Raw genomic sequence first — 27977 nt, forward strand, 5'->3', positions numbered from 1 at the left:
CGATGACCTCTCGAGGTCCCTTCCAGTCCTAGAATCTATGAATCTATTAATCTATGTTTTAACTGACTGGTCGTTTGTTAGTTGAGTATTAGGTCTAAATGTGTAGATACTTTATATTTAATGTTAAAAGTGACCCAATATAAAACACAATTAAACTAGATCAAAGATGCAATCAAGTTTGAATTAAGGCATCTCAAATTTGGATATAAATATCTGTGTTTTCTTAGTTAAAGCACCATTTCCATGCTAAGAGTAAAGTAGCAAAGTTAACTGGATAGGGACAGAATGCTAAAGAGCAAAACACCACTCTGAGAAGCAAGAATTATTTTGGCTGTACCTGGCTTCTCAGACAACATTTACAGCTTTCCTCATACTCATTTCCTTATTAGAAGACTGGATCTACCAAAGAATCTAGATACCATTAATATGTCAGGAGCTTAATATTGATTAATTCAAATTTATGGCATAGCATTACATTTCAAAGGCAATAAGCACTAACCATTTTAGACTTAACTTACTTATTAATATAGAGAAGAAAAATTGATTTATAACAGTAGAGGGTGATAATCAAGATTTTTTTTCACAAACAAGATCTGATATATTATAAGGTTAGGAAAAATTCCTTCTCACCTGGGAATTTCCTGTCATGAGTCCTGATCCTGCAATGAGCTCCCTGCGGATCCCTCTGGCAGTAGAACTCACTAAAGGATCTGAGTGTCAGAACCTACATGTGCAAGAGCTTAACGGAGTATCTTACGTGCCTCTTGGAATTTCAAGACAGATTGCTATTGAGCTGAACCAAATTCAAACCAGAAGTGTAAATCTCATATCCGATACCAAACACCTGGGAGTATTTTTTTTTTTTTTTTTTAAAATAGAGACAGAAAATTTGAGAACGAGGTAGAAATATTATTTTATAAGATGTGGTTAGTGTTCATTTCATAAGTCATCCTTTCAAATGTCACTAAGATGAAGCAGAACAGTTGGCCAAGAGGATTTTCCAGGAATGTATGGAATCTATTAACATAACATTTTCAATTCAATTCTTCTTTGTGTAGGTGCCTCTGTATTTTGTGTGGCTCCAAATGCAGTGTTTCCATTTGACCTCATTGATGAAAACTCTCTGCAGCAAAGAGATGTTTATCTGATGCAGTGCCATCAGCAACTGTTACAGTTTATTGCCACATATGGCCCTGGAACACATGTTACCACTAGTGAAGAATAAAGAACCCATTCTGAAAGCAGAGCTTGTTCCTATTTCATCATAAAGTTGGGATTTTTTTTTTGGAAAATGTAAACAAATTTAATAAGTTTTAGAGTATTGCTACTGCAAAATAGATATGAAAGTTGATGTTTTATGAAATTGCTACTCCTATGGCTAAAAGTTTGTAGCCAACTTGAAATTAAACGATATTGCACATTAAGTTTCTCAGAAGCTGTGACCTCTAAAGATAAGATGACCTAGAGAAGAAAAGCAAAGCACCATACTCATGCTGCTGTAAATATTAAGTAGGTGACAATGCTCACACCCCCACAACTATTAAAATGTACCAAGTGAATGGTAGTGAGAAACTTATATTGGGAATAAGAGGAAAAGAAAAGTTTAAATAAAAATGGTTTAAAAAATAACCAATGCTGTCAAATGGCTTATAAACTAAAAGGTAGTTTGTAGAACAATTTATTCAGAGTCTAGTGATTTACCAACTTTGTCTGCATTCTGTGGGCTTTTTTGCTGCTGCAATTCAACGACATACAATGTCACAAGTACTTCATAAAAACTGTACATGTGTATGTTTAAAAACATTTAGTATGTACAACTATATTTTTCATTCAGACACAATTAGAGGTATGATAGCTATTTTATTATTTGTATGCCAGTAGCACCTAGAGGCCTTAAAGTGAAATTAGGGCCCATTGTTTGTATGGCACCTAATATGGACAGTCCCTGCATTGAAGAGCTCATACTCTAGTCTAAACAGACAGGGCTGGCTCCAGCTTTTTTGCCGCCTCAAGTGGCAAAGGGGAAAAAAAAGGTTGAAGGACCCGCCACCAAAGTGCCGCCGAAGACTGAAGAGGAGCGATTGAGCTGCCGCCGAAGGACTCATCGCCGAATTGCCACCGCTGACCTGGATGTGCCACCCCAACAACAGACGGACTGCTGCCCCTTTCTATTGGCCATCCAGGCACCTGCTTTCTTTGCTGGTGCCTGGAGCCGGCCCTGTAAACAGAAGAGACAAAGGATAGGAGGGGAAACAGAGGTGTGAAGTAACTTGCCTACTGTCATACAGGTCAGGAATAAAACCCAGGTCTCCTGACTCCCTGTCCAGTGCCCCTAGCCAGTGCTGCCTCTTATAATTAGAATGACAAATTATTAGTCTACTAGTGAAAAGTCATCAAGACGAAAACAAACTCACTACCACATTTGACCACAAGAAGTTAATTAAATTTATGCTTTTTCAGGTCAGGCCATACCTGTATGTACTGTACATGCCTATACTCCCGCAGATTCTTTGGTGCAGAAAGACAGAACACACTCATCTTTTCCCTGGTTCACAGGGCTGCCTCCCACAACATGCCTGAGAAGATGTGGTGAAGGGAATCAGTTTCAAACTCAGAAGGAATGAGAACGGAATTGTATAGATATAATGAAACAAAAACTGAAACAAATTATGCACCGAAGAGAAGTGAAATGTAGGTATGAGGATATTGCGTGAAACAGACTTTTTGCAGAAATAGTTACAGCAAGCAGCTGAGATGGATTTTCATTGCTGAAGCCCAAGTGGCCAGAAACATTGCAAGATTGAAGAAAATGATATAAAGATGGACACAATGTTGTTGAGGAAACTGGAAACAGATGTAATGTTGAGGAACTGGCTCAGATTAGTGAGCTTTTGATTTGATGTAAAAAAGGTTATTCATACAGAAGTGCGGAGTTGTTGCCAGCATGTTAACGCAAGGTTTTTTGTTTGTTTTTTTAATAAGTCTAAGTTGGGTCTTTTGGGGATTACATAGCAGGCTATCCTCACTATGAAGGGAGGTAGCTATAACCGAGTAAACATTGTGCCTTTGGAAAGAAAAATGTCCTGTGATTGGAAGATTTTCTTGATAACAGATTAGTAATAGTACCTTGAATTTGCTTTTGAATTTTCCCTTTGCCTTTATAACAAGACTAAATCAGCATCACACAATTTGTTAGTTTCAGGATCGTTTCTTGCAGACAGGGCTGCACTACAAAACCACCATCATATCTTACATGCTTGTTGTCAGGCAAAGCAAAGGACAAGATCTGAATGGGCATGAACACAATTACCCTCTTCACCCCTAGTGGTCCTCCGGTCAACTCAGGCTGGGATTAGGAAAGCTCATATTGCTACTGCCCACATTATGCCTGGCCTCTGGATAAAAAGCCTCAAGCACTAGAGCAGTCAATCTAGCATCTTTTATGAGCAAAACATTTACCTTTAAAAGACTGATTTAATACATTTGGGACAGTAGATTAAAAGTAACTGCTTTTAAATCAGAAATCGACAGTGTTACCATGTATTTTAGAGTTACGTTGAAGGCTGATATTAAGAATTCTCTCTCTCTCTCTCTCTCTCCTCTCAGCAATGTTGTTTAATTACAATAAAGAACCTGCTCTAGAGAAGGTTCTGATCAGTTTTCATTATATCAATTCAGATTGATAATCGCTTTAGGATCCAGTTAAAATATGAAAATATCAAAACAAAACAGAGATATGACAGAAAAATTAGCTCCTGAAACATTCAAAATACCTTGAAAACTGTATGACTTCTTGGTAGCTGCAAGTTAACTGCACATTAGACAACATATATTTAACACCATGGTTGATGTAAATTCTTATTCTGAAAAGAAAAGGCATAAGAAATACACTTAAATTGGAGTCACAGTTTATGTAATCTAGCGAACTCAAAATTAAGATGGCACATCAGACTCAGATGTTCTCTCCAGAAAGAATCAGCTGGGTAAACGGCAAAAGATCATCATCATTAGGCCATCAAAGCAACAGTCTGCCACCCAAGACTAGAACTAAGCTTATTAGTCGTCTCATGGACAATTATGAATATGGGGAAGAGGCTATCATAATACAATTTAAGAGGTTCAGTTCCACAAAATTAGATCCTTTGTCCTTATTTAAACCTCTCTTTTCTCAAAGAAATATTAATCTGATCACATGTAACCCAAATATTTAGAACTCAAAAATGGTCTGGCTGACTTTGAAATCAACTATACTTTCCTTTTATATTCACATGAAAGTTTCTGAAATTAGTTTTAAGTTGGGCTGAATCATCTGAAAGATTGTTAAGCTTTTCAAAGTGTTGAGTCCTCACCCAGAATGGTCAGAGGGCTATTTCCTCACAACTTTTTAAAGGACTGCTCTCCATGACTCATTTGTTGTGTTGGTTCACATATTTTAACCTAGACTTCTACCTACCTTAGCTGTGCTAGGTTTCATTCTTTTCAGCATAGAGATATATACAAAGGCATCACAAAAACAATACTCCCCCCCCGCCACTTACCTGAAGAGAATTCAAACATCTTGCTGGCTGCAAAGAGCAGAACAAAGTCAGGAAAATGGCATTTCTGAATGTGTCTGAGCTCAGCAAATCACATAACGAAGGTATTTCCCACTGAAAAAATTGCAGAAATAAAAATGTATAAAACCGACCACGCTGACAAACTAAGTTACTGAACTAATCCAAACCTTTACTGGCATCTCAGATTTGAACATATACATCACCGTACATTCAGATGGGTAAACGGCAAAAGGAAATCATCATTATGCCAGTAACATCATGTTGTCTAAGGTGCTGATTTAATGAAAGGTAGTTAATTTCAAGATGAGAACTTGTCTTCCTGCTGTATGTGTGGCATGATAATCTGGACAAGAACTATATTTCTGCAGTATGTCATTTTGCTACTGTGTAATGCATATATTTTAAAGGACTTGAATTTCAATTATTTTCTGCAATATAAAAGCACAAAACTAGTACAATTTTTTGCCCCCCATTCCAGTTTCCAACTTATCTTTTAGATTGCTATAACAGAAATAAAAAAAGATCACTACAATGACAGGGGCTAGATAAAAATAGAAAGAGCTTCCCAGCTGCTGGCCTAATGAAACCCCTGACCACCAAGTCAGATCCTCAATTGGTGTAAGCCAACATAGTTTCAGGGACATCATGGAAAAGCACCATGGACCAATTCTGTGCAGATTTTCACCAGATGAAGGTTTGACTCTCTTATTGGATTCTGATTTCTGGTATTGATATCAAAGAAAAGCAACAGACTCACTTTTATTACTTTACCAGTTGATAGGACATTTTGCTGGCTATACACAAAGTACATGGGACTTGTAAAAACATTTGAAATAAACATCACAACTGACTCAATTCTCACTATTTTAAATAAAATGTTCATATCAGAAACATTAATGAATTTGATCCACAGGCACTTTTTGGTTTATTCGGTGTTTGGCTGGCATTTCAGATACATCATCAAAACAATCAGTTGGGTAAATGGCAAAAAGAAATTATGCCAACAAAGCAACTTCCTGTCTATGATGAGCATTTAATGCTATGAGACTAAAACTAAGTATTTGATCACAAAGAAAATATTAATATAGTGACATCTCTTTAGAAGTATAAAATAAGCATCCTAGTACTACAAGTTAAACCTGGCCTTCAAACGGCAGTTTAATTTTGCATCCACAAAATTAATCATGCTTTTTTCAGCAATTCATTTTAAGTGCAAAAGCAAGCCACAGTCTGAAGAGCAGGTCCCACGTTATTAAATAAATCTCTTTACTAGAATTAAAGGTTCAGACTGCCTGTTAGCTTCAGAACCATTTAAGAAATGAGTTACCTCCACATTTTTAGTCACAAGTGTGGTAATTATACTTACTTGTCACTGTGTGGACTCCACCAGTGTAGGATGGGGATGAATGGCCAGGTGAAGTGTAGCTATCTTTGCTCTCTGGTTTCTAAAGAGAACAGCTTGTATCTGAGTATTCTGGGATTTATTCTTTTTGTTCAGGAGAACCAGAGTGAATTCTGCTATCTGATTAATTTATTACTTGTTGAGAAGCTTATTGCATAGACAAATACTCTAGTATCTTAGTACTGAGATGCAAAAGATAAGCATTTAAATTACCTCAGCAGTTCAGGTGAGAGCTGGCAGGCTTCAGGTAAGCAGCATTTGAAAGCCCATCTCACAATATAGGGATTTATGGACAGAGCAACAAAATCTCTGAGGCCAATGCTGATCTGTGGTGTTTAGGGGAAAAATAAATTAGAAATCCACACAGACCACTGGATACTACAAACTCCTCATTATTTGGTTTACTTAACAGATGTGCTGGCATCTCAGATTCATAAATATACATCAACGAAATGACATTCAGTTGGGTAAACGGCAAAAAGGAAATCATCATTATGCCAGTGAAACAACTTCTTATCTTTGATACAGTTATTACTGCATGGAAGAAGGCTAACTTCAAGCTATGAAAACACATGCCCCTGGGAACTTTGCCCAGCATCTCAGCCACTCAGGACAGTTTGCCAACAGGTAGGTGTATATTTTAAAGTAATTTGCATTTGTTAATACAGAACACTCAGTCACATGAAAAATAGAACTAACGAGTAAGGGTTTTCCTCACTGCCATCTTGCTTCTTTTGCCGGCTTCAAAATCAAAATGTTCAAAACCACAGTGACTTGGGTCTGGATTTAACAGAAAACAGCTTCCTGGTTGCTAGCTTGCAGAAGCTCTCCAAGCACTATGTATTTACAGTAAGAAAAAAATCCCAACAATATACTCACAGCCTTATTTCTTTAACAGTTCACGTGACATCTTGCTGGTTACAAAGGAGTAGCATAGCAGAGTCCAGACAGGAAACTTGCAATACCATCAGAAACAAATACTAACTGCTGACTCTATCCTCATTACCTAAAAGAAAAAAGTTCCAGACATTTTGAACAGTTGACAGGAATGGAATTCTCATCATTCACTTGGAAAATGCGCCAAAAGGATTATTATATCAGTGAAGCAACAATGATCCCAGTGACTATTTAATATTAAACCATTTTCATGAAGCGAGTTCTGGGATAAGTTCAGTAAAATGTCACAATTTTTTAAGAGACAAAAAGCGGTTAAACAGAAGGCATTAATATTTTGCCCATTAAAAGAATGTGTTGTGGGTAAGTCTATATATTTAAGCATGTTCCACTATGCAGAGTTATTGATTTTACAAGAGTATGATATTCCTAAGGAGTAGCCATTGCTTTTGTGTCGTCCCGTTGGGTTTGACAAGTATGAAAGATGAACTAAGGTTAAAGGTTACATTTACCTCGCTTTGGGAGCACAGGTTTCCGTGTAAGCACAATGGCACATTCCCTGAAGGTTCAATTCAAGGTCAGAACTCTCACCAAGATTATGCTGCCTCTGAGACTACCAAACCAAGATCCCACTACAATGGAGTCCCAAGACAACTAATGCTCTTAAGTATGTCACTATACTATGGAAAGGGCATGGTCAGGACCACCGGACAACTCTCTAACTAAACTCCCCAGTGACAAAGAGGCAATTTATCATTAGAATTTGGACACCCAGCTGCTGATGAAAATGATTTATGAAGACATATCAACAGCAGTAAGGTTATTTAGCTGTCCAATTTATCATTATCTGGAACACTTGAAAGACTGAAAATAACTCAAAATAATCAATAAAAATGATTTGCCAATAGTAAATGTCTTCTATTGCCTAATGAAATCCAGCTCAATTTCACGGAACATATGCAAACTGTAGTAAAATAAACTAGGTGTCTTAAAGCAAGTCTCATAAGAAATCAGCTATTTAATTTGCAATCAAACAAAGCAGTTTGTTCAAAATAAAGTGTTAGCACAACTATAATCACATTTGATTAGTCTCAGAAATGGTGGGAGATGTCATTATGAGGAGGACATAATAGGAAATGACCTCTGTTCATTTCCACTAGAAACTCTATCCTTTCAAATCAGAGTGTATATAAAACATGTTAGCAGGTCATCTGCCCCATTTTTTTATTTTTAAAGTGCAAATTACATTCACTCCATTTTTAAAGTTGTGTCAAGATCAGAATTTAAGTTTAGTTAAAATTACATACTTCCTGGTTTCTCTGCCAGAGATATTGTACAAGGTCCCAGAGGTCTGAAAGAAATAGCTGATTTCTAAACTCTCATTTTCATTGTAATTGTCAATACTTGTGGAATTAGACATTCAAAGAGAAAGCAAGAAACCTGCAGCTCATCTCTCAGGACTTTAACATTATATTTTAAAAAGTACTTTTCCAATTTATAAAACAATCACATCAACTTTCTTCTCTTTTAGAACCCCACAAGTAGCAGAATTTCTGAAATTATATTTGCATACTATAAAATGAAAACTGAAGTTGGTTATCTCTATAACATTTGTTAGAATTGAGGGTTCCTTTCTCTCCCAATGCTAGCAAGGTCCCCAGCAAACAAGGCAAATATGGCTATTTGGGGTGTATGCCCCCAGGTCTTATTCAGAATTGTAATGCTGTCAACTTTTTGTGCCTAGCACAATGGGATCCAACCTCACTGTGGTCTTTAGGTGCTACTGCAATTTAAATACTTATTAATAATAAACTTAATGTGATGAGGGAGTATGGTACCTTTTTTAAATAAACCCATGTGATCTTCTATAATCCTTTTGTTTAAGAATTTGAAGATCTTCTCATTCAATATTTGTTCTCTCATTATAGGAAAGTATACTGGGTGCTTATGTGAAATATTGAGGGCAGTTTACTAGTTAGTTTCAAAGCCAATTTCCAACAAATTAGGTTGGGATTAATTCATTTTCCCCATGGCTTGTAGATATTTTTGCTATACAATTTATCCTTAAAGCAATAGTACTGTACACTATTTAGTCTCCTTTGTAGTCAGGGGATTTAACAAGTTGGTTTTGATTTTCTGCCCAAATCAGATTTCTAATTCAAAGTAATAGAACATAGGATTGTTCTTGAAATACTTACTCTAATTGCTTGGTACTCCTGATCTGAGACAACAGATGTTTGCAAACATTTAACTTTGTTTCCTATTCTGCTTTTCCCTATTCATATTTTAAATACCACTTAGCGGTAGCATTACAAAAATGATGTGGGTCACTGAAAAATATTGCACAGCTACGCCAAAACTGGTTTGCTAAACAGTAATCTATCCCACCCAAGTTAAACTTGCTTAGCTGATACTATAACCATCAGGGCCTGGAGTTTGTGATTTTTTTCTTTAACTTCAAAGAGGGGGAAAAAACCCCATTTTAAGTGATCAGAAGATTGGCATACAACACAGTCATAAAACAACCATCCATCCAAATTAATACATTGAGCTACAGACCTCATCTACATACAACTTGCACCAGTTAACTAAGATATGTCCACACTAGAAATGCTGCAGCAGCATTGCTGTAGTGTAGACATGTACTACAGTTTCAGATGGGGTTCGTCTGTCGCTGTAGTAAATCCACTGCTCAAGGGACGCTAGCTCAATGGAAGAATTCATCTATCAACCTAGTGGTGTTTACCACAGGGCTTAGGTCAGCTTAACTACATCACACAGGGTGTGAAATTTTTCACAGCCCCCTGAGCAATATAGTTAAACCAGCCTAACTCTGTAGTGTCGACCAGCTCTGAATCAGTTAAAAATAACATGTTCAGTTAAACCAGGGAAAGTCTATGTGTAGACAAAGCTGCAATGACACTAGACAAACAGTGGGTAGATATTTCCAGTATGAAGAGCTCTGAACAGCTGCATATTAATACAAAGTTAAAAGCACATCAAGATGGACTACAGGAGAGAGGTGTACACCTCTCCTGGCATTATTTTTCCTATGGGTATGTCTACACTACAGAGACTATGCCAACATAGCCCCAGAGTGTAGATGCAACCTACAGTGACTTTTTCTGTTGCTATAGGAACACTGCCTCCCTAAATATTAGCTATATTGACAGAAGTACTCATCCATCAACATAGCTGCATCTATACTGAGGAGTATATCAGCAAAGGTACATCAGTGAGGGATGTGACCAAGCCTATGAGAGCTATAGTAGAAATTTTCTTAATGCAAGCTTGAATATTATAGAAAACAGCAAGATCTACAAGGAGTTTCTATATTGACAAACTCCCCTAGTGTAGAACTAGCTTATACTGACAATAATTCTTTTGCAGGTTATCTTATACCAGTTCCCAAAACAAAAAAATATACTGGCAAAATAACTTTCTGCCAGTAGAACTATCTACACCAGAATGTTGCCAGCACAGCTATGCTGGCTATGTGTGTAAAAAAGTCTCACATATCCAACTGACATTTCTATGCCAGCAAAGCTTAAGTATAGACCAAGCCTAGAATCTACAAATTCTCTGTGATGACTAAATAGTTGGTCAGCTGTTACTGTACCAATACTTCCTAGCAGCAGTTCTCTCTTATTTGTCTTTTAGTTTCTGAGATATTAGGATGCACTTGCATCATGTTTTTAAGCTTGTCTCTGCAACCAAAAGGGCTAGAAACTAAGGCTTCTCTATATGGGAAAGTTATACCGGTATGATACAGGGTGTGAATTTAGACTGCTATACTCCCTGTGTGGACACTTATTCCAGTTAGGTTACTTTATGGACATTCTTATTCCAGTATGAATGCATTTATGTATTTTAGCTTACTGTAGGTTACTTTGAGAGCAATTAAGCAAAGGCAAAAAAGCCACCATTATTGAGGGCTAAGTGCCCACACAGGGAGTGACATTGGTGTAATTATAGAAGTTTAACCACACTGGCACATTATAGTGATATAATTGGCAATGTCTTCTCTGTAGAGAGTCTCATGAAACTTCTTGCCACCAGCAACCGCGTATGAAAGAAAAACATCAAATAGTGTGAGACTTGTAATAGAATTGCCAGAGTGACAATTAACAATGAGTCCAGTTAAGTTTTTGTTTGGAATCCAGTAGGAGGCTCTCAGAGCTAACAGAGCTTTCCACATCCAAGAGCTCAGAGGCATATCCAGGGCATCTATGCTTCACCAAGGGCTGGAAACTACTCCCTGGGCTTTGCAACACTCAGGTTCTAGGGAGACAGTCTCAGTGGCCTCAAAGGACATTAGCAGCCTGCCAGAGACATGCAGGGGCTGGCAAGTTGGCCACAGGGCTGTTGCTGTGACACACCAACTGCCTCACCAAGGCACTCGAGCCAACTCTGCACCCAACCGCCTTAATGAGTGCTTACACAGCAAGCACAGACAGATCCCCCAATCCCTCCTCCCACACTAGAGTCATAGAATATCAGGGTCAGAAGGGACCTCAGGAGGTCATCTAGTCCAACCCCCGAGATGTCCTGATTTTATAGGGACAGTCCTGATTTTTGGGGCTTTTTCTATATAGGCTCCTATTACCCCCCACCCCCGTCCCAATTTTTCACATTTGCTGTCTGGTCACCCTATCTCCCACACACCCATCCCCCCCACACTCAGACCACCCATCCCTGCTTTCGCCCCCCCAGCCTCCCCTTAGCTCCTCCTCCCACACACCCATCCCCTCCACACTCAGACCACCCATCCCTGCTTTCGCCCCCCCAGCCTCCCCTAAACCCCTCCTTCCACACATACCCACCCCACACGCACACCCATGCAACTCACCAGAGAACTCCCTCCCCCCAGCACAGACCTCGCCCCTCCAATCCGCCCCGTACAGACCGCCCCGACCCACAGGATCCCCTCAGCCCAGACCGCCAGTCCGTCCCTGCTCCCCCAGCCCCGCACCTCGTGGGCCGCTGACCGCTCTCCAGCTGCCTCTCGCGCACCCGCGAAAGGAACGGAAGGAGGAACTGCATTCTCCCCAGTTAAAACGAGCCCAGAAAGGGCCACGTGACATACGCTGCTTCCGTTCGCCCCACGTGACCGGAAGTATGCCAGAACACCAACCTCGCCCAAGCTCTGTGTTGCTCCGCAGTATCCTGAACCGGTCCCACTAAAGTAATGGGAACTGGATGTCAGAGATGCGCCTGCGCAGTGCCGGGCTCCGCCCCTCCCCTAGCTATAGACTCTGCGCATGCGCAGCCGCGACGGTGCTATACCACTCACACACGTATGTTGACTAGGCATAGGCAGAGGCAAGGCCGGCCAGGTGGGCGGGGTCAGCCCGTGACCATTAAACGTGGGGCGGGCCCTGTATCCCCGCGTGGCTCCTCGGAGCTTGCGGCCCTGGCGGGGATTTGGGGAGGTCCGTGTTGTCATTAAGCCTTGGGCCGGCTGTGCGGGCGCCTCGCCGAGCAGCGCGGGCCGCGAGAGTCCCACCGCGGAGCGCCTCGGGCAGGCTACCGTCGAGCCAGCTGCCAGCGCGGGGGACGGTCCTTCCAGCCTGCTGCTGCCATTCAGGCGCCCTAGGCCGGCGTGGGCTTGTGATAGAGTTTAAACGGAATCCTGTCACCCGTTTGTTTGAAACGGAGCCACCAGGGCGCGCACACAGCGCCTACCTCGGCTGCGGAGAGGACCAGGCCCTTGGGGAAGCTGTAGGCAAGTCACGTACAACTAAAGTGAGCGGGGATTAAAAATTCACCCTGACACGTGTACTGCAGCCACTGCCTCATCCTTCAAATTACTGGGGCGGTTACAGTTGTAGGCCTCTCTGTTATCCCAGTGCGTGTTGTGCCACACCTTTGGCTGAATTACTGAAGGAATCCCCCCTCTGCAGAGATGTACTACTAATTCTGTCTCATGCTAGCTCTGTTTATTGACAATCTAGAGAAGAAGCTAGCAGTTGTGACTATGCTACATTGCTGTAGGGTAGGTTCAGTTATATGAACTACATGCACTAACTTTAAAGGTTTTACCATCCACATTACTAAAGAAAAAGCCTGCAGAATGAAACACTTTTTCTAAATCCACCCTGTTAGAAAGTGTTTCAATTTTATTTAAATCCACTAGTCAGGAAGACTCGACTCAATCATGGATTTCTACATAAAAGTGCATTCTTGTTGGTTGTTACAACCTTAATACATATTCTTCACAACTCTGAGATAGATGTAGGTTTCATTTTTAGAAGGTATAGACTATATATTTTTTAAGTGATTTATTTTGAAAACTTTTCAGATTTATTTTACAGCTGTATCAGAAAAATGAATGATTGTTTGGTTATTTCATTTACCAAAGGTAATTGAAGCAGATAGTTCACCTCCCAATGACTTCATAAATATCTCTAGTTCAACAAGTTAATCGTTAATATTTGGAGGATTTTCTTGCCCTGCTGTATTAGGAGAAGAACATCACCAGACAGACATTTAAGTTGTTTTATTTAACCAAAACAACAACGTTATGTCTTCTGGGTTTTTTCCACCTCAACAGCAAACCTATAATATTTTAACAAAACAAGCATATGAATTTTTGAATTTAATTAAACATTCAAGTTTTTTTAAAGATCAGGTTTGTTTTTGCTTCAATTGTTTAACTAAAAGAGTTAAATATTAAAAAAAAATAATCAAATAGACTGTGTCAGCCAGGTCAACATGAGAAACTTAAAATATTGGCTTCTGCAGCTAACTCAGTTGTCTTCACCTTCATTTTCGTGTTTGTTTTTCTTTTCCAGATTATAAACAATCTTTCCTGCTTTTTTAGGTCCCAAACGATTTCTCAATTTGGAATGAATTAGTCCAAAGGACGAAAATATTCTCTCTACACCGGCAGAAGAAGCTACTGCTGTTAAAAGTGAGATTCACTTCAACAGTCTCTGAATCCAAGTGCTTAAGTGACTTCTACCAGTTCACTGGTGTGACTTTCTTTAAAACATTATCAGCAAACATATACTTCTTGAATGGTTCACCCTTAGCACTGAAATTTTTTATATTTGGCATTATGGAGGGATGATTGATTGGATGTCCATGTCATAGCCAACTCCTCTTCTTCAGCAGTTAAGGTTTGACCCTGGTACTGAGTATGGAAAATATTTGCAAGAAAAAGAGCTGGAGATAGGGCGTGTCCCATTCGTTTTTTTAATGCTTGTAATTTAACTCTGTCATTGCATTTTTCTCTTTTTAAGATCTCTCAGTTCCTTCAAAATTTCAACGGCGTCAGCAATAAAACAGCTATTTCCCTGCATTTTGTTCAAGGCTACAGAAATAGGCTTCAGGGTACTCAGTATGTGCTCAACATTTCTCTTAAACCCAATGTTAAGAACTTTGGCTGTGACAGTGCCATCTATTTTTTCATGATTTTGTTCACAAACTCATCAGATTAGGCCAGTTCTTGATATAGTGCTCAAAACAGTCCACTACAGAGTTCCATCGCACATCTTGTGGGAGAGTTAGCTTGGTTCCTCCCACTTTTTTCAGAGCAGCTGCTGCAAAGTGGTTGTTACGAAAGTATTTTGCAATTTCAACAACATTAGCCTTTATTTCTGGAACACTGAAGTCTTTGGCTAGGAGGTGCATCAAATGAGCACTGCAACCATATGTTGTTAGCTTGGGGCTCTCTTGTAAATAACTTCTTCTCATCTTGGATACATTTGCAGCATTGTCTGTGACCAAGCTGCATTCTAGACATTTGAACTTTTTTTCCCCACAGTTTGTTATAGCTTTTACTGCTACTTCTTGTAAGTATTCTGCTGTGTGTGCATTTCCTGATGTATCAATTGTTTCTGTAAGGAAGACATTCCCTTCTTCTGTTGTCACCCAAGCACATACAACAGGATCATTGTGGACATTGCTCCACCCATCAAGACTCAGGTTAACAATTTCACTCTCTAGACCTTTTGCACACTACTCAATTTCTCTTTCATATGCTTTATCCAGCAATTTGCCTGCGACATCTGCTCTGTTGGGTGGACTCTATCCTGGTCTTAATGACTGAACCATGTTAATGAAGTGTGGGTTCTCAATCATACGGAAAGGAAAGTTTGTTGCATAAACAAACCGGGCAATTTTTTCATCAATTACCTCTTTTTGTAATCTGCTGGTTATCGCAAATTTCTCTATGGTTGTTTCTGGGTGATGGAGATTTTTCTTCTTCTTTTTGCTACAGGTGATATACTGTGGGCTATGTGACGTACATGATGTGACTGAAACACTGTCATTGGCAGATAACTCTGAAACTATAGAAAATGATTGTGATTTTGAAGGTGGATGGTCTTCAGAATCCTGTATGTTGAGGATGGATTCCCCTAAACAAAATAAGTCAATGCAGTTATTTAATTATTATTACCATACTGCTTATTTAGTATTACTCATTGCGTTCACTGACAGTACTACTTTAAAGGTGAAATTGTAAAAGGAAGATCTGCCTATTTCAGCTATTTATTTTTGATCACAACTGCATCTAAAATGTTAGTACCATAGAGTAACAACTATTTTTTGCTCAAACATGAGAATTCAAGAATAGTCCAGAAGGAAGACAGGCAGTCCTTAAGAAAGTTTGAAATATAAAAGTTTACAAACCTGAAAATCCTGCATGTTCAGACATGTTCCTTTCATCATCTTCAACGCAGCTTCCTCCTGAGAAGGAACACTTCTCATGATGTTGCTCCATTCGGGCAACTAGATCTTGCATTTCTTTGTGGCACTGTTTGCATTTCACACGCATGCCTGTTTTACCCACAGGTAGAGGAACTTCATTAAAATATTCCCAAACTGGGTCTTTTTTACAGCCTGCTGCTAGTGAGAGAATGGTATGGTAGATCTCAAATCAATGAAGGCTACACTCAGAAAGACCTCAAGTCTTCTGTAATATGCTGCTCAAACAGTTTCACTTTTGTTTCTGCTGCCTGTCCCTCCCTTCTCACATTTATTTCCAGACTTCTTCTCCTTGTCCAGATCTATTCTGCCCCCAACCATTTTTTGTTTTGTTTTTGGAAACTTTGCACTTTTAGAGAGAGGTAAGGGATTGACTCTGTGTATACAAATTTGAAGAGGGACAATAGGGTTGAGGTCTGTTATTTCTCACTTCTGTATATTTATTTATTTAAAAACTGTTGCTGTTATCTCTGGAGACACAAATCCACAGTTTGAGAACTGTAAAACTAAGCATCTCTGATGGTATCTTCTAGACTGAGCACTGAGTCCCATTGGGTAGATAGAAAGATTAACCTAATTAATCTGTACAGAAGCCCCTGGAACCCCATAAGATTGGGTCCCTAATCCATGAACTATTGACATCAGAGGGCTGCATTAATGTTGTATGTGCAATCTTAATTGTGGCATTTCGTAGCTTTCGAGTGTTTGACTTTGCAACCTTAACATGTTTTATATATAATACACAATGTTTATTTTTCTTCTGAGCTGTCAAGATATAGGAGCGGTACTTACACATTTAAAATTCATTAGTAAAGTAATACGTCCCCCAGTTCAAGAATGGTGAATAGTTCTGATCCTCTGAAAATCTTCTAGGTCCCCAAGGAGCCTATACTAGGAAGTTAGGTTGTAACAGGAAGGAAGTTGCCCATGATGACTGTGCCATTGTAGTAGAATTTTTCCCTTACTCATATCAAAATGGAGTTAATGCCTGACCAGTGGAAATGACCCAAAGCATAAGTGCATTGTCATTGTGTATGACATTTGTATATGGATTCTTTTTACTTCAGATGGGATGGTTATTTATTTTAATACACATTTAAACAATAATAGCATTTATACTTGTGCTCAAGATCAAAGTTCCAAATCTGTGAAAAGTCCATGGTGTGTATGCCAGAAACTTTCCATCTCATCAGATGGAAAATTAATCCCCCAAAACTAGGAACACATGAACTGTACTGAAATAATTTCTGTGCAAATTATCCAAATTACTGATGATTCCTGACTGGCATTTTATTACTGACTGGATCAATGGGGGGGGGCAGGGGGGTTTAAAAAAAATTTCTATATGGTTCATTTCGGCCATTCAAATGGAAATATTTTAACTTTTCATTTTGAAATGTTTCATTTTGACCGTTACAAAGGGTTATTTTGACCATTTCAAAAGATTGTTTGAACTTTGTTTCAAAACAGCGTTTAATTTATAAAAAACAAAAAACAAAACAAACTTTTTTTTAATGTAGTTTTGGGTTGAACAAAACATTTCAACACAAATTTTTACTATTTAATTTTTTTTGCAAGGAAAAAAAAATCAGTTTCAGTTTAAACTAACCCAATGTTTTATTTATTTATTTTTCAGTTTGGCCCCCCAAAAAAACCCAATTTGCTCACCACTAAATAATTTAGTGATGTCTCAGCATATAGGTGTAAGAGGAATAGCTATGAAGCTGCTCTGTTTACTCTGTGTAATATCCAATTCAAGACTGTTTTTTATATCAAACAACACAGACCAATTTTCAGTGAGTTATAATTCTTGTCTTATATAAGTAAACACCATAGCAAATTCATCTTTGTTTTAATTTTGCCATTCTTCAGTTTGCACAAATAGAATGAATGTTTTGTTCCTCTTTGTGATCTCGAAGAAATGGCGATTGGAAGGGCATATATTAACAGGGGAAAACATTTAACTGGAGGGCATAGTGTTGTAATTACAGCTGTATGTATGGGGTAAAAGGACTATGTATTATGTTTTGAATATCCAGGTTATTTGTGTGCATGTGTTTAGATAGATATATATAGAAAGAGAGATTAAATTTAATATCGTACTGAATGAGAAACGGATGATGGCAGCAAAGGTTTTTTAAAACATTTAAATTACTCCACACATGCAGAGTTAATTAAAAATCAAATCTTTTGAGGTTTAACGCAAGACTCAATGCAAACAAAAAAGCTAGTTAGCTGTAAAGCCATTTTAAAAAATGCAATGTGTTAAATATATATATATAAAATCACCAAATCATCCTTTAATTTTGACTTTCTTTGCATATTTACCAAAACTGTTCTGACCCAAACATTAAGTTTCATTTAGGGGCATTGGAACATAGGAATTGCCATACTGGAACAGACCCAAGGTCAATCTATCTTGTCTCTGACAATGGCCAGCCCCAGTTGCTTCATAGAAAGATGCATAAAACCCTGCAATAAGTAGTTATGGAATAACCGTCTGCAAGAAAAGGTTTTCTTCTAACCCTAATATATGCACACGTGGACTTATCCCCTGAATCCTATTAATTTTTTTAATATTTACTATTATAACACTGGATAGTCTTATTACCCATAAAAATATCCAATCCTTTTTTAAATCCTGCTAAGTTCTTGGCCTCAATTATATGTTTTGGCAATGAGTTCCTCTGGCTAATTGAGCCTTGAATGAAAAAAATATTTCCTTTTATCAGTTTTGATTTATCCATCTTCTAATTTCATTGAATGTCCCCTTGTTTTTATATTCTAAGAGACTGGGAATTTCTATTCAGCATACTTCCCTACATCATTTTTTTGTATACTTTTTTCCATGTGCCCTCTTGTTCATCTGCTTCCTAAAATAAACAGTCCAAACCTTTCAATTGCTTTTTACATGAGAGTTTTTCTGTGCCCCTAATCATTCTTGTTGCCTATAGCAGGGATGACAACTCACTGGCACAGCGCCACCTGCTGGTCGTCCAGGGAACTGTCAGGTTGGAGGGAGGTCACCAGTGGGGTTCCTCAAGGTTCGGTTTTGGGTCCGATTTTATTTAATCGATTTATTACTGACCTTGGAACCGAATGTAGGAGTGGGCTGATAAAGTTTGCGAATGACACAAAGTTGGGAGGTATTGCTAATTCGGAGAAGGATCGGGACATTCTGCAGGGAGACTTAGATGACCTTGTAAATTGGAGTAATAATAATAGGATGAGATTTAATAGTGAGAAGTGTAAGGTGATGCATTTAGGGATGACTAACAAGAACTTTAGTTATAAGCTGGGGACGCATCAGTTGGAAGTGACGGAGGAGGAGAAGGACCTCGGAGTCCTGGTTGATCGCAGGATGACTATGAGCCGGCAATGTGACGCGGCTGTTAAAAAAGCTAATGCGATCTTGGGATGCATTAGGCGAGGTATTTCTAGTAGGGGCAAGGAGGTGCTCCTTCCGTTATACAAGGCGCTGGTGAGACCTTATTTGGAGTACTGTGTGCAGTTCTGGTCTCCTATGTTTAAAAAGGATGAATTCAAACTGGAACAGGTACAGAGAAGGGCCACTAGGATGATCCGAGGAATGGAAAACCTTTCCTATGAAAGGAGACTCGAGGAGCTCGGTTTGTTTAGCCTAACCAAAAGAAGGCTGAGGGGGGATATGATTGCTCTCTTTAAATACATCAAAGGGATAAATACCAGGGAGGGAGAGGAATTATTTCAGCTCAGTACTAATGTGGACACGAGAACGAATGGATATAAACTGGCCGTGGGGAAGTTTAGGCTTGAAATTAGACGAAGGTTTCTAACCGTCAGAGGGGTGAAATTTTGGAACAGCCTTCCGAGGGAAAAGGTGGGGGCAAAAGACCTGTCTGGCTTCAAGATTAGGCTAGATAAGTTTATGGAGGGAATGGTTTGATGGAATAACGTGATTTTAGTCAATTAGGTTATAAAGTGCCATCGCTGGTAAAATGTGGGTCTGGCTAGAGAATCTTGCCTGTATGCTCGGGGTTCTACTGATTGCCATATTTGGGGTCGGGAAGGAATTTTCCTCCAGGGTAGATTGGCAGAGGCCCTGGAGGTTTTTCGCCTTCCTCCGCAGCATTGGGCAGGCGTCGCAAGCTGGAGGATTCTCTGCGACTTGAAGTCTTTAAATCACGATCTGGAGACTTCAACAGCTGAGTTAAGGGAAAGTGGGTGGGTCAGCTTTTGTGGCCTGCATCATGCGGGAGGTCAGACTAGATGACCATAATGGTCCCTTCTGACCTTTAAGTCTATGAGTCTGAGTCTATGAGGAATTAGCTCGCCAGCCTCCAGAGTGCCCTCTGCCGGCCGGTGTCTCTCCTGGCCGCTGGCCCCCCATGTCCCTCCCAGACCCCAGTGCCCCTTCTCTCAGGGTTCTGCCCCCTGCAGTACCCCACAGTCTCTCAGGGTCTCCCCTCCCCAGGGAATCCCCAGCCCCCTATCCCCACCTCACCTCAGTGGCTACTGCCAGTCACCATCTAGCCCCATCTCACTGGGGAAGACTGCAGTCTATACCACTCATTGGCAAGGGGGGTTTGGACCTGCTGCCTCTGCAACCCCAGTACCTTTTCCAGCCTTTAGCAAGGCCTGCAGCCTGGGGGTTTTCCAGGCCACAGCTCCCCAGCTACTCTGGCCTTCCCCCAGCCCTGTTCCAGTCTAGGTACCCTGCTCAGCAGCCAAGTCTCACTCTCTCTCTTGCCTTTTGAGAGGGAATCTCCCCTTAGCTTCTGGCCCCAGCCCTCTTATAAGGGCCAGCTGGGCCCTGATTAAGCTGGCCACAGCTGTGGTCAAGTCAGCGACTCACTCAGCTTCTCACAGCTGTTTTCTCTTACCCTACTGCAGCCCTCTCCAGGGCTGCTTTTACTCTTCCAGGGCCGGAGCGGGGTGATTACTCCACTACATTGCCTTTATCTGAATTCCCTCTCTTTCTGCTATTTGCTCTTTGAGATGGGGGACCGGTACTACACACAATATACTAGGTAAGGGCATACCATGATTTATATAATATTTTCATATTATTCTCCATCCCACTCCTTATGCATCCTCATGTTTTGTTTACTTTTTTAATCTCTGCTGCACATTGAGCAGAGATCTTCATTGAACTCTTCACAGTAATGCCCAGGGATGAAATCCTGGCTCCACTGAAATCAATGTGAATTTTGCCATTGATTTCAGTGGGGCCAAGATTTCACCGTAGGTCTTTTTTCCTTAACTGATGGCATTAATTTAGAACCCCATAAGGTGTGTGAGAATTTCAAATCATTCCCTTCAGTGGATACTCTTTTTTGCATTTTTTTGAATATAGAATTTCATCTGTCATTTTGTTATCCATTCGACTGGTTTGGTTAGGTACTTCTGAAGTTCCTCACAGTCGTCTACAGCAGTGGTTTTCAAACTTCTTTCCTGGGGACCCAGTGGAAGAAAATTGTTGATGCCCATGACCCAACGGAGCTGGGGATGAGGGGCTTGGGGAGTTGGAGGGGCTCAGGGCTGAGGCAGAGAGTTGGGGTTTGGGGTGGGGCCAGGAATGTGGGGTTCAGGGTGTGGGAGGGGGCTCTGGGCTGGGGGAGGGGTTAGGGTCAGGGCTCTGGGCTGGGGCTGAGGGGCTTGGGGGGCTCAGGGCTGGGGCAGGGGATTGGGGAGCGGACTTACCTCCAGCGGCTTCTGGTCAGCAGCGCAGCCAGGGTGCAGAGGCAGGCTTCCTGCCTGTCCTGGCACCACGGACCGCGCTGCGCCCCGGAAGCGGCCAGCAGCAGGTCTGGCTCCTAGGTAGAGGAACGCAAGCGGCTCCACGTGGCTCTCTCCTGCAGGCACTGCCCCCCCCCAGCTCCCATTGGCTGGGAGTGTGAAGCTGGTGCTTGGGGCGGGGGCAGCCCGCTGAGCCCAGTGGCCGTGCTGTCTAGAAGCCAGACCTGCTGCTGGCTGCTTCCAGGGTGCATCACGGTGTCGGAGCAGGTAGGCGCTAGCCTGCCTTAGCCGGGCAGCACTGCCAACGGGATTTTTAACGTCCTGGTCGGCGGTGCTGACCAGTGCCAATGGGTCGCTGAGCAAGGCTTTACATGCTTACAGGCCTTACAAGTGCCTTACATGCCGCAATCCAGTACTGGGTCATGACCCGAACTTGGAAAAACACTGTTCTGCAGACTTGACCAACCTAACTAATTTTGTGTCATCTGCAAATTTTACCATTTTAATTCTCAACCCCTCTTCCAGATCATTAATATATTAAAAACCACCAGTCCTGGTACAGAATCTGTGGCACTTCACTTTTTTAGCCTTTTGCCATGATGAAAATTGATAAAAATATAATAAACTTTTACTGTGTGTGTGTGTATGTGTGTGTGTGTATATATATATATATATATATATATATATATATGTAAAACTACCATTTTGCATGTATTTCATCACAAAGCATGTTGGAAATGAACTTTCTGTAAAAACAGTAACGTACTCTGGAAGGGCAGTTTACTATAGAGGAGTGAATATAGGACTAGGAGCCAAGAGCTCCTCCACTTCTCAACTCTGTCACTGATTCGTTATGTGGCCCTGGAGTCACTTCATTCTTTTTGTGTCTGTTCACATCCAGGCTGTATCTAAATCTTTCTGAGTCTTTCTGCATAACAACTCTAATATACACTGTTTCCTATCCATCACAGCTAAAACTCTAGTCCAGGCTCTCATTGTCTCATGTTTCAATTACTGCAGCATCTTTTTCTTTAGCCTTGACAAATTCAAACATGTCCCACTCATTTCCCTTCAGAATGCTGCTGCAAACATCATTTCCCTAGTTCTTTGCTTTTACCACATCACTCCTCTCTTTGCATCCTTCCGCTGGCTCCCCCTTCTCTACTGCATCAAACATAAGCTACTTCCCTCACTTTCAACAGTCTTGATGGATGACCTAGCCCCACCCTACTTCTCATCTCATTCACTATCTAAAGGTCGACTTTTGCCTCTGATTGGCCCACGATGCCAACCTCCTTTGCCCACTTGTTAAAGTTTCAAACAAGAACCTTTGTGCTTTCTCCCATGCTATCCTTCATGCTTGGGAGGTGCTCCCCCAAAACAAAGCTCCCTCATTATCCTCCTTCAAATCCCTCCTCAAAACTCTTCTTTTCAGTAAGGCCTGTAAAAAATTTGACAGCAGTTAAGCCACTGGTATGCTGAAACCATTGCCTTTCATGCTGACCACTATTGTCTCATTGTTTCCTTGCACTCCCCCGTTGGCCTTTCTGCATCCATTTGTTGTTGCTTGTGTTTTACTTAGACTTTGTCTACACTACAGGTTACTTCGGTATAACTTGTATCGCTCAGGGTGTGGATGAGCCATACCTTTGCACAAGTCACGTAAGTGATACTGACCTAAGCGCTGGGGTAGACAGCGCTATGTCGGCGAGAGAGCTTCTCCCATCGACATAGCTACTGCCTCTCTCGGTGGCAGGAATCATGAAGCAGATGTGAGAGCTCTTTCCCATCGGCTTAGAGTGGCTCCACCACAAGCACTACAGTGCAGCTGCAGCCATGAAGCTGTGCCACTGTAAGTGCTGTGGTGTAAATGTAGCCTTAGACTGTAAGCTTTCTGGGGGACCATCTTTTCTGCTTGTTCAGTGCCTAGCACAGTGTGGTCTTGGTTCATGTCTAGGGTTCCTAGGCACTCTGGTAATACAAATAAATAATAATAATGCTTTCCTATCTGATGGGAGTGTTGTGAGGGTTAATGCTTGTAAAGGGCTCTATCATTAGTACGTATTGTTATGCATCTTGGGGAGAAATTTCACTATTTTTTTTTTTTTCTTATCAATGTGAGAAGAATTACAGGTCTCAGAGAGATCTTGAATCTGAGAGGCCATTTTTCAGGAGTTGTGGTGTTAGAAGAACGTTCCATCTGTCAGAGAAATTCTCACCTTTGTTATATTATCAATGAAGTTCAGTAGTTATTAATTTTCTTAATACACCATCTTTAAATTATACACATTTGAAAAATAGTTTTGTAACAAAATATTTTAAAGGAAAAGGGTGAACTATTGAATGATATCTCACTGTATTTAATTTCAGATACAGTTGCCTATTTACAGCAAATGTTTGAACTGAACAGGGTGTCGTGAATCAGCCTAACATAAAGGCTCAGTTTTCTTGAATACATCACATTCCTTAAAGACAAAGTAAATAATTCCTGCTATGTAAGCAAACAAGTTATACCTTTGAATTAATCCCCAAACACATTTTGTACATTTCAAACCATGTAACGTGTGACACCATAATACAGACCAGTACACGCAATGTTTAATTTATATTGTAAACATATATTACTGCTACACTTAATCTACAAAGCAGTTTGCATTTGTTTATGTGTGTCGGGGGGTGTGGATTACAGGACACCTTTCACGTGACAATGAACATACATTCACATTTTCAGAGAAAATTCAGAAATTTAAGATCTTAGATTATTAGGGTGAAATCCTGACCCTATGGAAGTCAGTGGGAGTTCTGCCATTGACTTCAGTGGAGCCAGGATTTCATCCACAGTGTAGAAAGTGTATATCTCTTTGGACTTGTTTGTATTTCTTTAGACATCCTTGTGTTTGCTTTTTAGTTGAAACTTGCATTGCACTGTATATAGTTTTATATTGCATTTGTTCCTACGTAACATATTATGTGAATCCTTCGTTCTGGGTATGGTACAGTACCTACTCTGTATTGATTCATTAAGAGTATCACTGCATTGCCCACTGCTTTAAGTTAGTTCTGAGTGCAATTGTCTGTCAGTTTTGCCCACCCATTTTGGACATCAGCAATCTCCACCACTGCTAGGGACAAATTAAATTTCACTTTTACTTGATGTGGTTTTACATACATTTAAGAATCAATTCTCTCTCATCCATTAACAATATATCAGAAATTATAGTTTGTCTGAAAATGTGTTTTAACTTAAATATCTGATGTAATAAATATCATAATTTTCAAAAAGGACAAGGTAGATTAGCTTTGTGAATTTGTTGATGTTTCTCCTTGGTTTGCATTTTCTGCTTGCACTGAGTGATTCAAAAACTGTCCTGTAGCTCCAATATATAACCTGGATCGCATTGGCCATTTCTGAAAAACAGGATACAAACAAGGTGTCCAAAAAGTGAGTCTCTCTAAAACATGTGATATGATTTCTGAAATATAAATGAATGCAAAACTTCAAATAGTAATGAAGTCACAATAAAAACCATAGACTTTTGTATCTATATCTCCAAAAATGTTTGGTTTTCATGTCAGTGCTCAAATAATAATGAACAAAATTATTGAAAACTGTATAATGTAATCTCACTGTATAATGTAGAGTTGCTGAAAATCCCCATGAACCAACAGAAAAAAATGGTAAATTGTATTCATGTGCAGAATGTAAACAAATGTTGTAGCTGTATATTAGGTAAAAACAGAACATTCCTGTATATGGCAACAGGAATTCTATTTTGAGCTTGTGGTGACAAATCACTTAGGCCGTCATCCTAGTGTTTGGGCGGATTGCTGCATCTATGAAGAACCCAGTTGACTTCAGTTTTTCCACATGCTATCAATTGCTGTATTGGAGCCTGAAAACTGACTACATAACAATGGCACTTAACTCAATATATCTGCTCCCTATCAAAATCATATCTGATCACTCACGATTTTTTATTCCTGTTGGCTCTTGCAGATCCAACACAGTTTTAGGAGAGAAAGCTGGAATATATTTCTTCTTGTTCATTATCAGAACAGTTTACTTATTTCCAGTTACAAGGCAAATAATTTACACTGTACAAATTTACTGTCAGCACTGTGGTTGTACAGTTGGCATTGAGGGCATAACTTCAGGTATTGGAATTACATAGATACAAATGAGGACGATATTTAGGATGCATGAGAAGGAAAGAACTCGGATTCTGGGTTGATTCTGTAGGGCTGGGCATTAGAAAAGCCAACCTTTTCTAGACATTTGATATAGAAATAGCTGAGACACAACAAATAAGGCACCGCATGATGCTATTTGTACAATGACACTTTTCAGAGTAGAGCTGCACCTTCAGTGTCATTCTCATGAGGTTGACTTCAGTAGGGCCAGGATATCACCCATGGTTTATAATGGCATCAGAACCCATCAAGAAAACTCAGATTTAATATCACTAAAATAAGAGTGACAAATAAACAAACATGGATATATAGGCATAATTTCATTGAGGAGTTCTGGTGTAAGAGTAGCACTCTCATGTCTTAAATCCAACACTGAATTTCTACTGTCACATATATGGTACCACTATATCCTGGTTTTGTAATATTAGACATACTGATTTGAGATTTCAAAGTAGTGCAGGGCATTTAACCATTAATCTTCCAATTTCAAAATTGTGTATTTTCATCTTCAAAATTGAGTTTCCATTGTCACATATACGGAACCTATTTTTCTATTTCATATTTTTAAATAAAAGTTAGTGGTTGAGATTTCAAAGCAGTTCAGGGGATTTAGATACACATTGTTGGGGGGGTATTTATTTATTTATAGCCACTTTATGGCTTAATGTTTTTAACATTGCTATTTTTGTGGCAACCCCCTTCCCCGTCTCCCCGCTGTTATTGTAGAGGTGCATTGTTTTTTTAATTTATATTTCTGCAGCTTTTGTAATTTCTGTTTTATTATAAAAGGATTTAGAGGGTTTTTTCTAATTTTGGTTTTTGCTATATATTATGTTTTTTAGTTTTTATGTAAAAAGATGTTGAATTTTATAAAAACATTGAGGTAATAAAGCCAGATAAAACTAGCTACTTGTGTTTGGCTTGAGAGGGGGAAAAGATAATAATTCAGCAAAGATTGCTGGGAAACATTGGCAGCTGCTTAAAAAGTGTGTTGGTTAGTTTTTTGCAACTTTGAATGAAAGATTTAAATGGATTTTTGGTGGAATTTTTAAAAAGCTAATTAATTTTAAGCATACCAAATGGTGTTTTACAATCCAGGAGTGTTTGTTCAGGTTTTAAAACCTTGCATAACTACAAAAATGTATTTTAAATATTTTGCTTAACACCTTTGGTGTTGCTCAAATTATTTTTTAGATAACTATACCCAGATTACATTTTTTACTTGTACATTTGGAGGCAGTTAAGTTTAAATGGAACCTCCCCCTTTTTTCTTAGTGATTTTGACTAAATTGTTTATAATTATATCATTAGAAGTATTGGGTTTTTTGTTGTTGTTGTTGTTTTGGCTTACAGCAATTATCTACAATTATTTACAGACCATTTTGGGGGGGAAATGGTTTTTTTTTTTTTTTTTTTTTTTTTTGTTTTTTTAGAATGGCTGTACAGGTTTTTGGAGACAAAAGCATTGTGGTGGTAGTTGTTACCACCTGACCTTTCATTGCATACATTGTTTGACTAAGAGGGTTTAACCAGGCGAGAATGCACTGAGTTGTACTGTGGTAACCATGTTTTATTATTAAAATTAAGCAATCTTTAAATTTACTTTTATGTTTAATACTTCTATTGTACTAACTTGCTTGATATTTTTAGCACATTGTAAAGTTTTTAACTTCTGCATAAATGCTTTAACGTTTTACTTTAAAAAAAATTGTAAAGTGACATTTTTAGCCAATGTTTTTGGTGGCTTTGAGCTTACTTTTGTGCTTTTTTGTACATATTTTTAGCTGCAATTCCTTTTTTTTTTTTATGATTGCCCCGGGTTTTATTTTTTAAATGTTAGTGGCATTTAACAGACCTTTGTTGTGCTCTACCAAGCATTCTTTTCCATAGGTATTAAAAGTACATTTTAATTTTTTTATGTTACTGAATTTTTAGGAGAGAATTTTATACTATATTTTAGTAACATGGATTTTTTTCTTGCATTTCTTGTCTAATACTATTTTCTGGAGTTCATTTTCCACCCAGTTCCAGTCTCCCCCTATCCCTTTCCTGTTGAGTCCATAGGAACCTCCTTTAAATCTAACCCACTCCTCCAGTGCCCTGGAAACCTCCTCAAATTGAAATTCTTTCAGTGCCATTGCTAAACTGCTGAGTTGCAATCCTTGAGAGTAAAACTACATGTATAATAAACTAAGTTACCTGCTCCAGATGAATGGAATTTGGAATCTTAGTCACGGAACCACTATGTTAGGATTTTTTTTAAGACCATTTTTTACTTGACTTTTTAAGAACGTACTTTGACTTTAGATTTTGTTACTTAGGTATTTTTTTTTTGGCATACAGCAAAACTATGCTAAGTTGATTAAGGTGTACCGCACATCCAGAGTGAGGCTAGGTCCACACTACCTGCCTGATTCGGCAGGTAGAGATCGATCTTCTGGGATCGATTTATTGCGTCTCATCTGGACGCGATAAATCGATCCCAGAAGCGCTCCCCCGTCGAC

At 39.5% G+C, this 27977-nt stretch overlaps 1 protein-coding gene, 1 long non-coding RNA gene and 3 other non-coding genes across 5 annotated transcripts in view; all 5 read right to left on the minus strand.

Moving 5' to 3' along the window:
• Positions 1-3937: 3937 nt before the first annotated feature.
• On the minus strand, positions 3938-4017 carry LOC112111597. Its single transcript, XR_002908513.1, has one exon. It is a non-coding gene; the product is annotated as a small nucleolar RNA SNORD87 (small nucleolar RNA).
• Positions 4018-4364: 347 nt separating this feature from the next.
• LOC112111592 lies at positions 4365-11916 on the minus strand. The gene is made up of 4 exons (XR_003899926.1): positions 11825-11916; positions 6838-6964; positions 6172-6284; positions 4365-4649 (listed from the first exon to the last, which is right to left on the minus strand). It is a non-coding gene; the product is annotated as an uncharacterized LOC112111592 (long non-coding RNA).
• Positions 4728-4808, minus strand: LOC112111596. Its single transcript, XR_002908512.1, has one exon. It is a non-coding gene; the product is annotated as a small nucleolar RNA SNORD87 (small nucleolar RNA).
• Positions 6375-6460, minus strand: LOC112111594. The gene has a single exon (XR_002908511.1). It is a non-coding gene; the product is annotated as a small nucleolar RNA SNORD87 (small nucleolar RNA).
• Positions 11917-24576: 12660 nt separating the features above from the next.
• The window catches only part of TCF24 (transcription factor 24), a 6636-nt gene continuing 3235 nt past the window's right edge, over positions 24577-27977 (minus strand). Inside the window, exon 2 of the mRNA XM_024207038.1 lies at positions 24577-24690. Coding sequence (XP_024062806.1) covers positions 24577-24690 — 114 coding nt within the window. The remainder of the gene's footprint in view (positions 24691-27977) is intronic.

Source organism: Terrapene carolina, unplaced genomic scaffold (genome assembly GCF_002925995.2).
Source record: "Terrapene carolina triunguis isolate 2854851 unplaced genomic scaffold, T_m_triunguis-2.0 Scaffold58, whole genome shotgun sequence".
In the NCBI taxonomy this organism is placed as follows: Eukaryota; Metazoa; Chordata; order Testudines; family Emydidae; genus Terrapene; species Terrapene triunguis.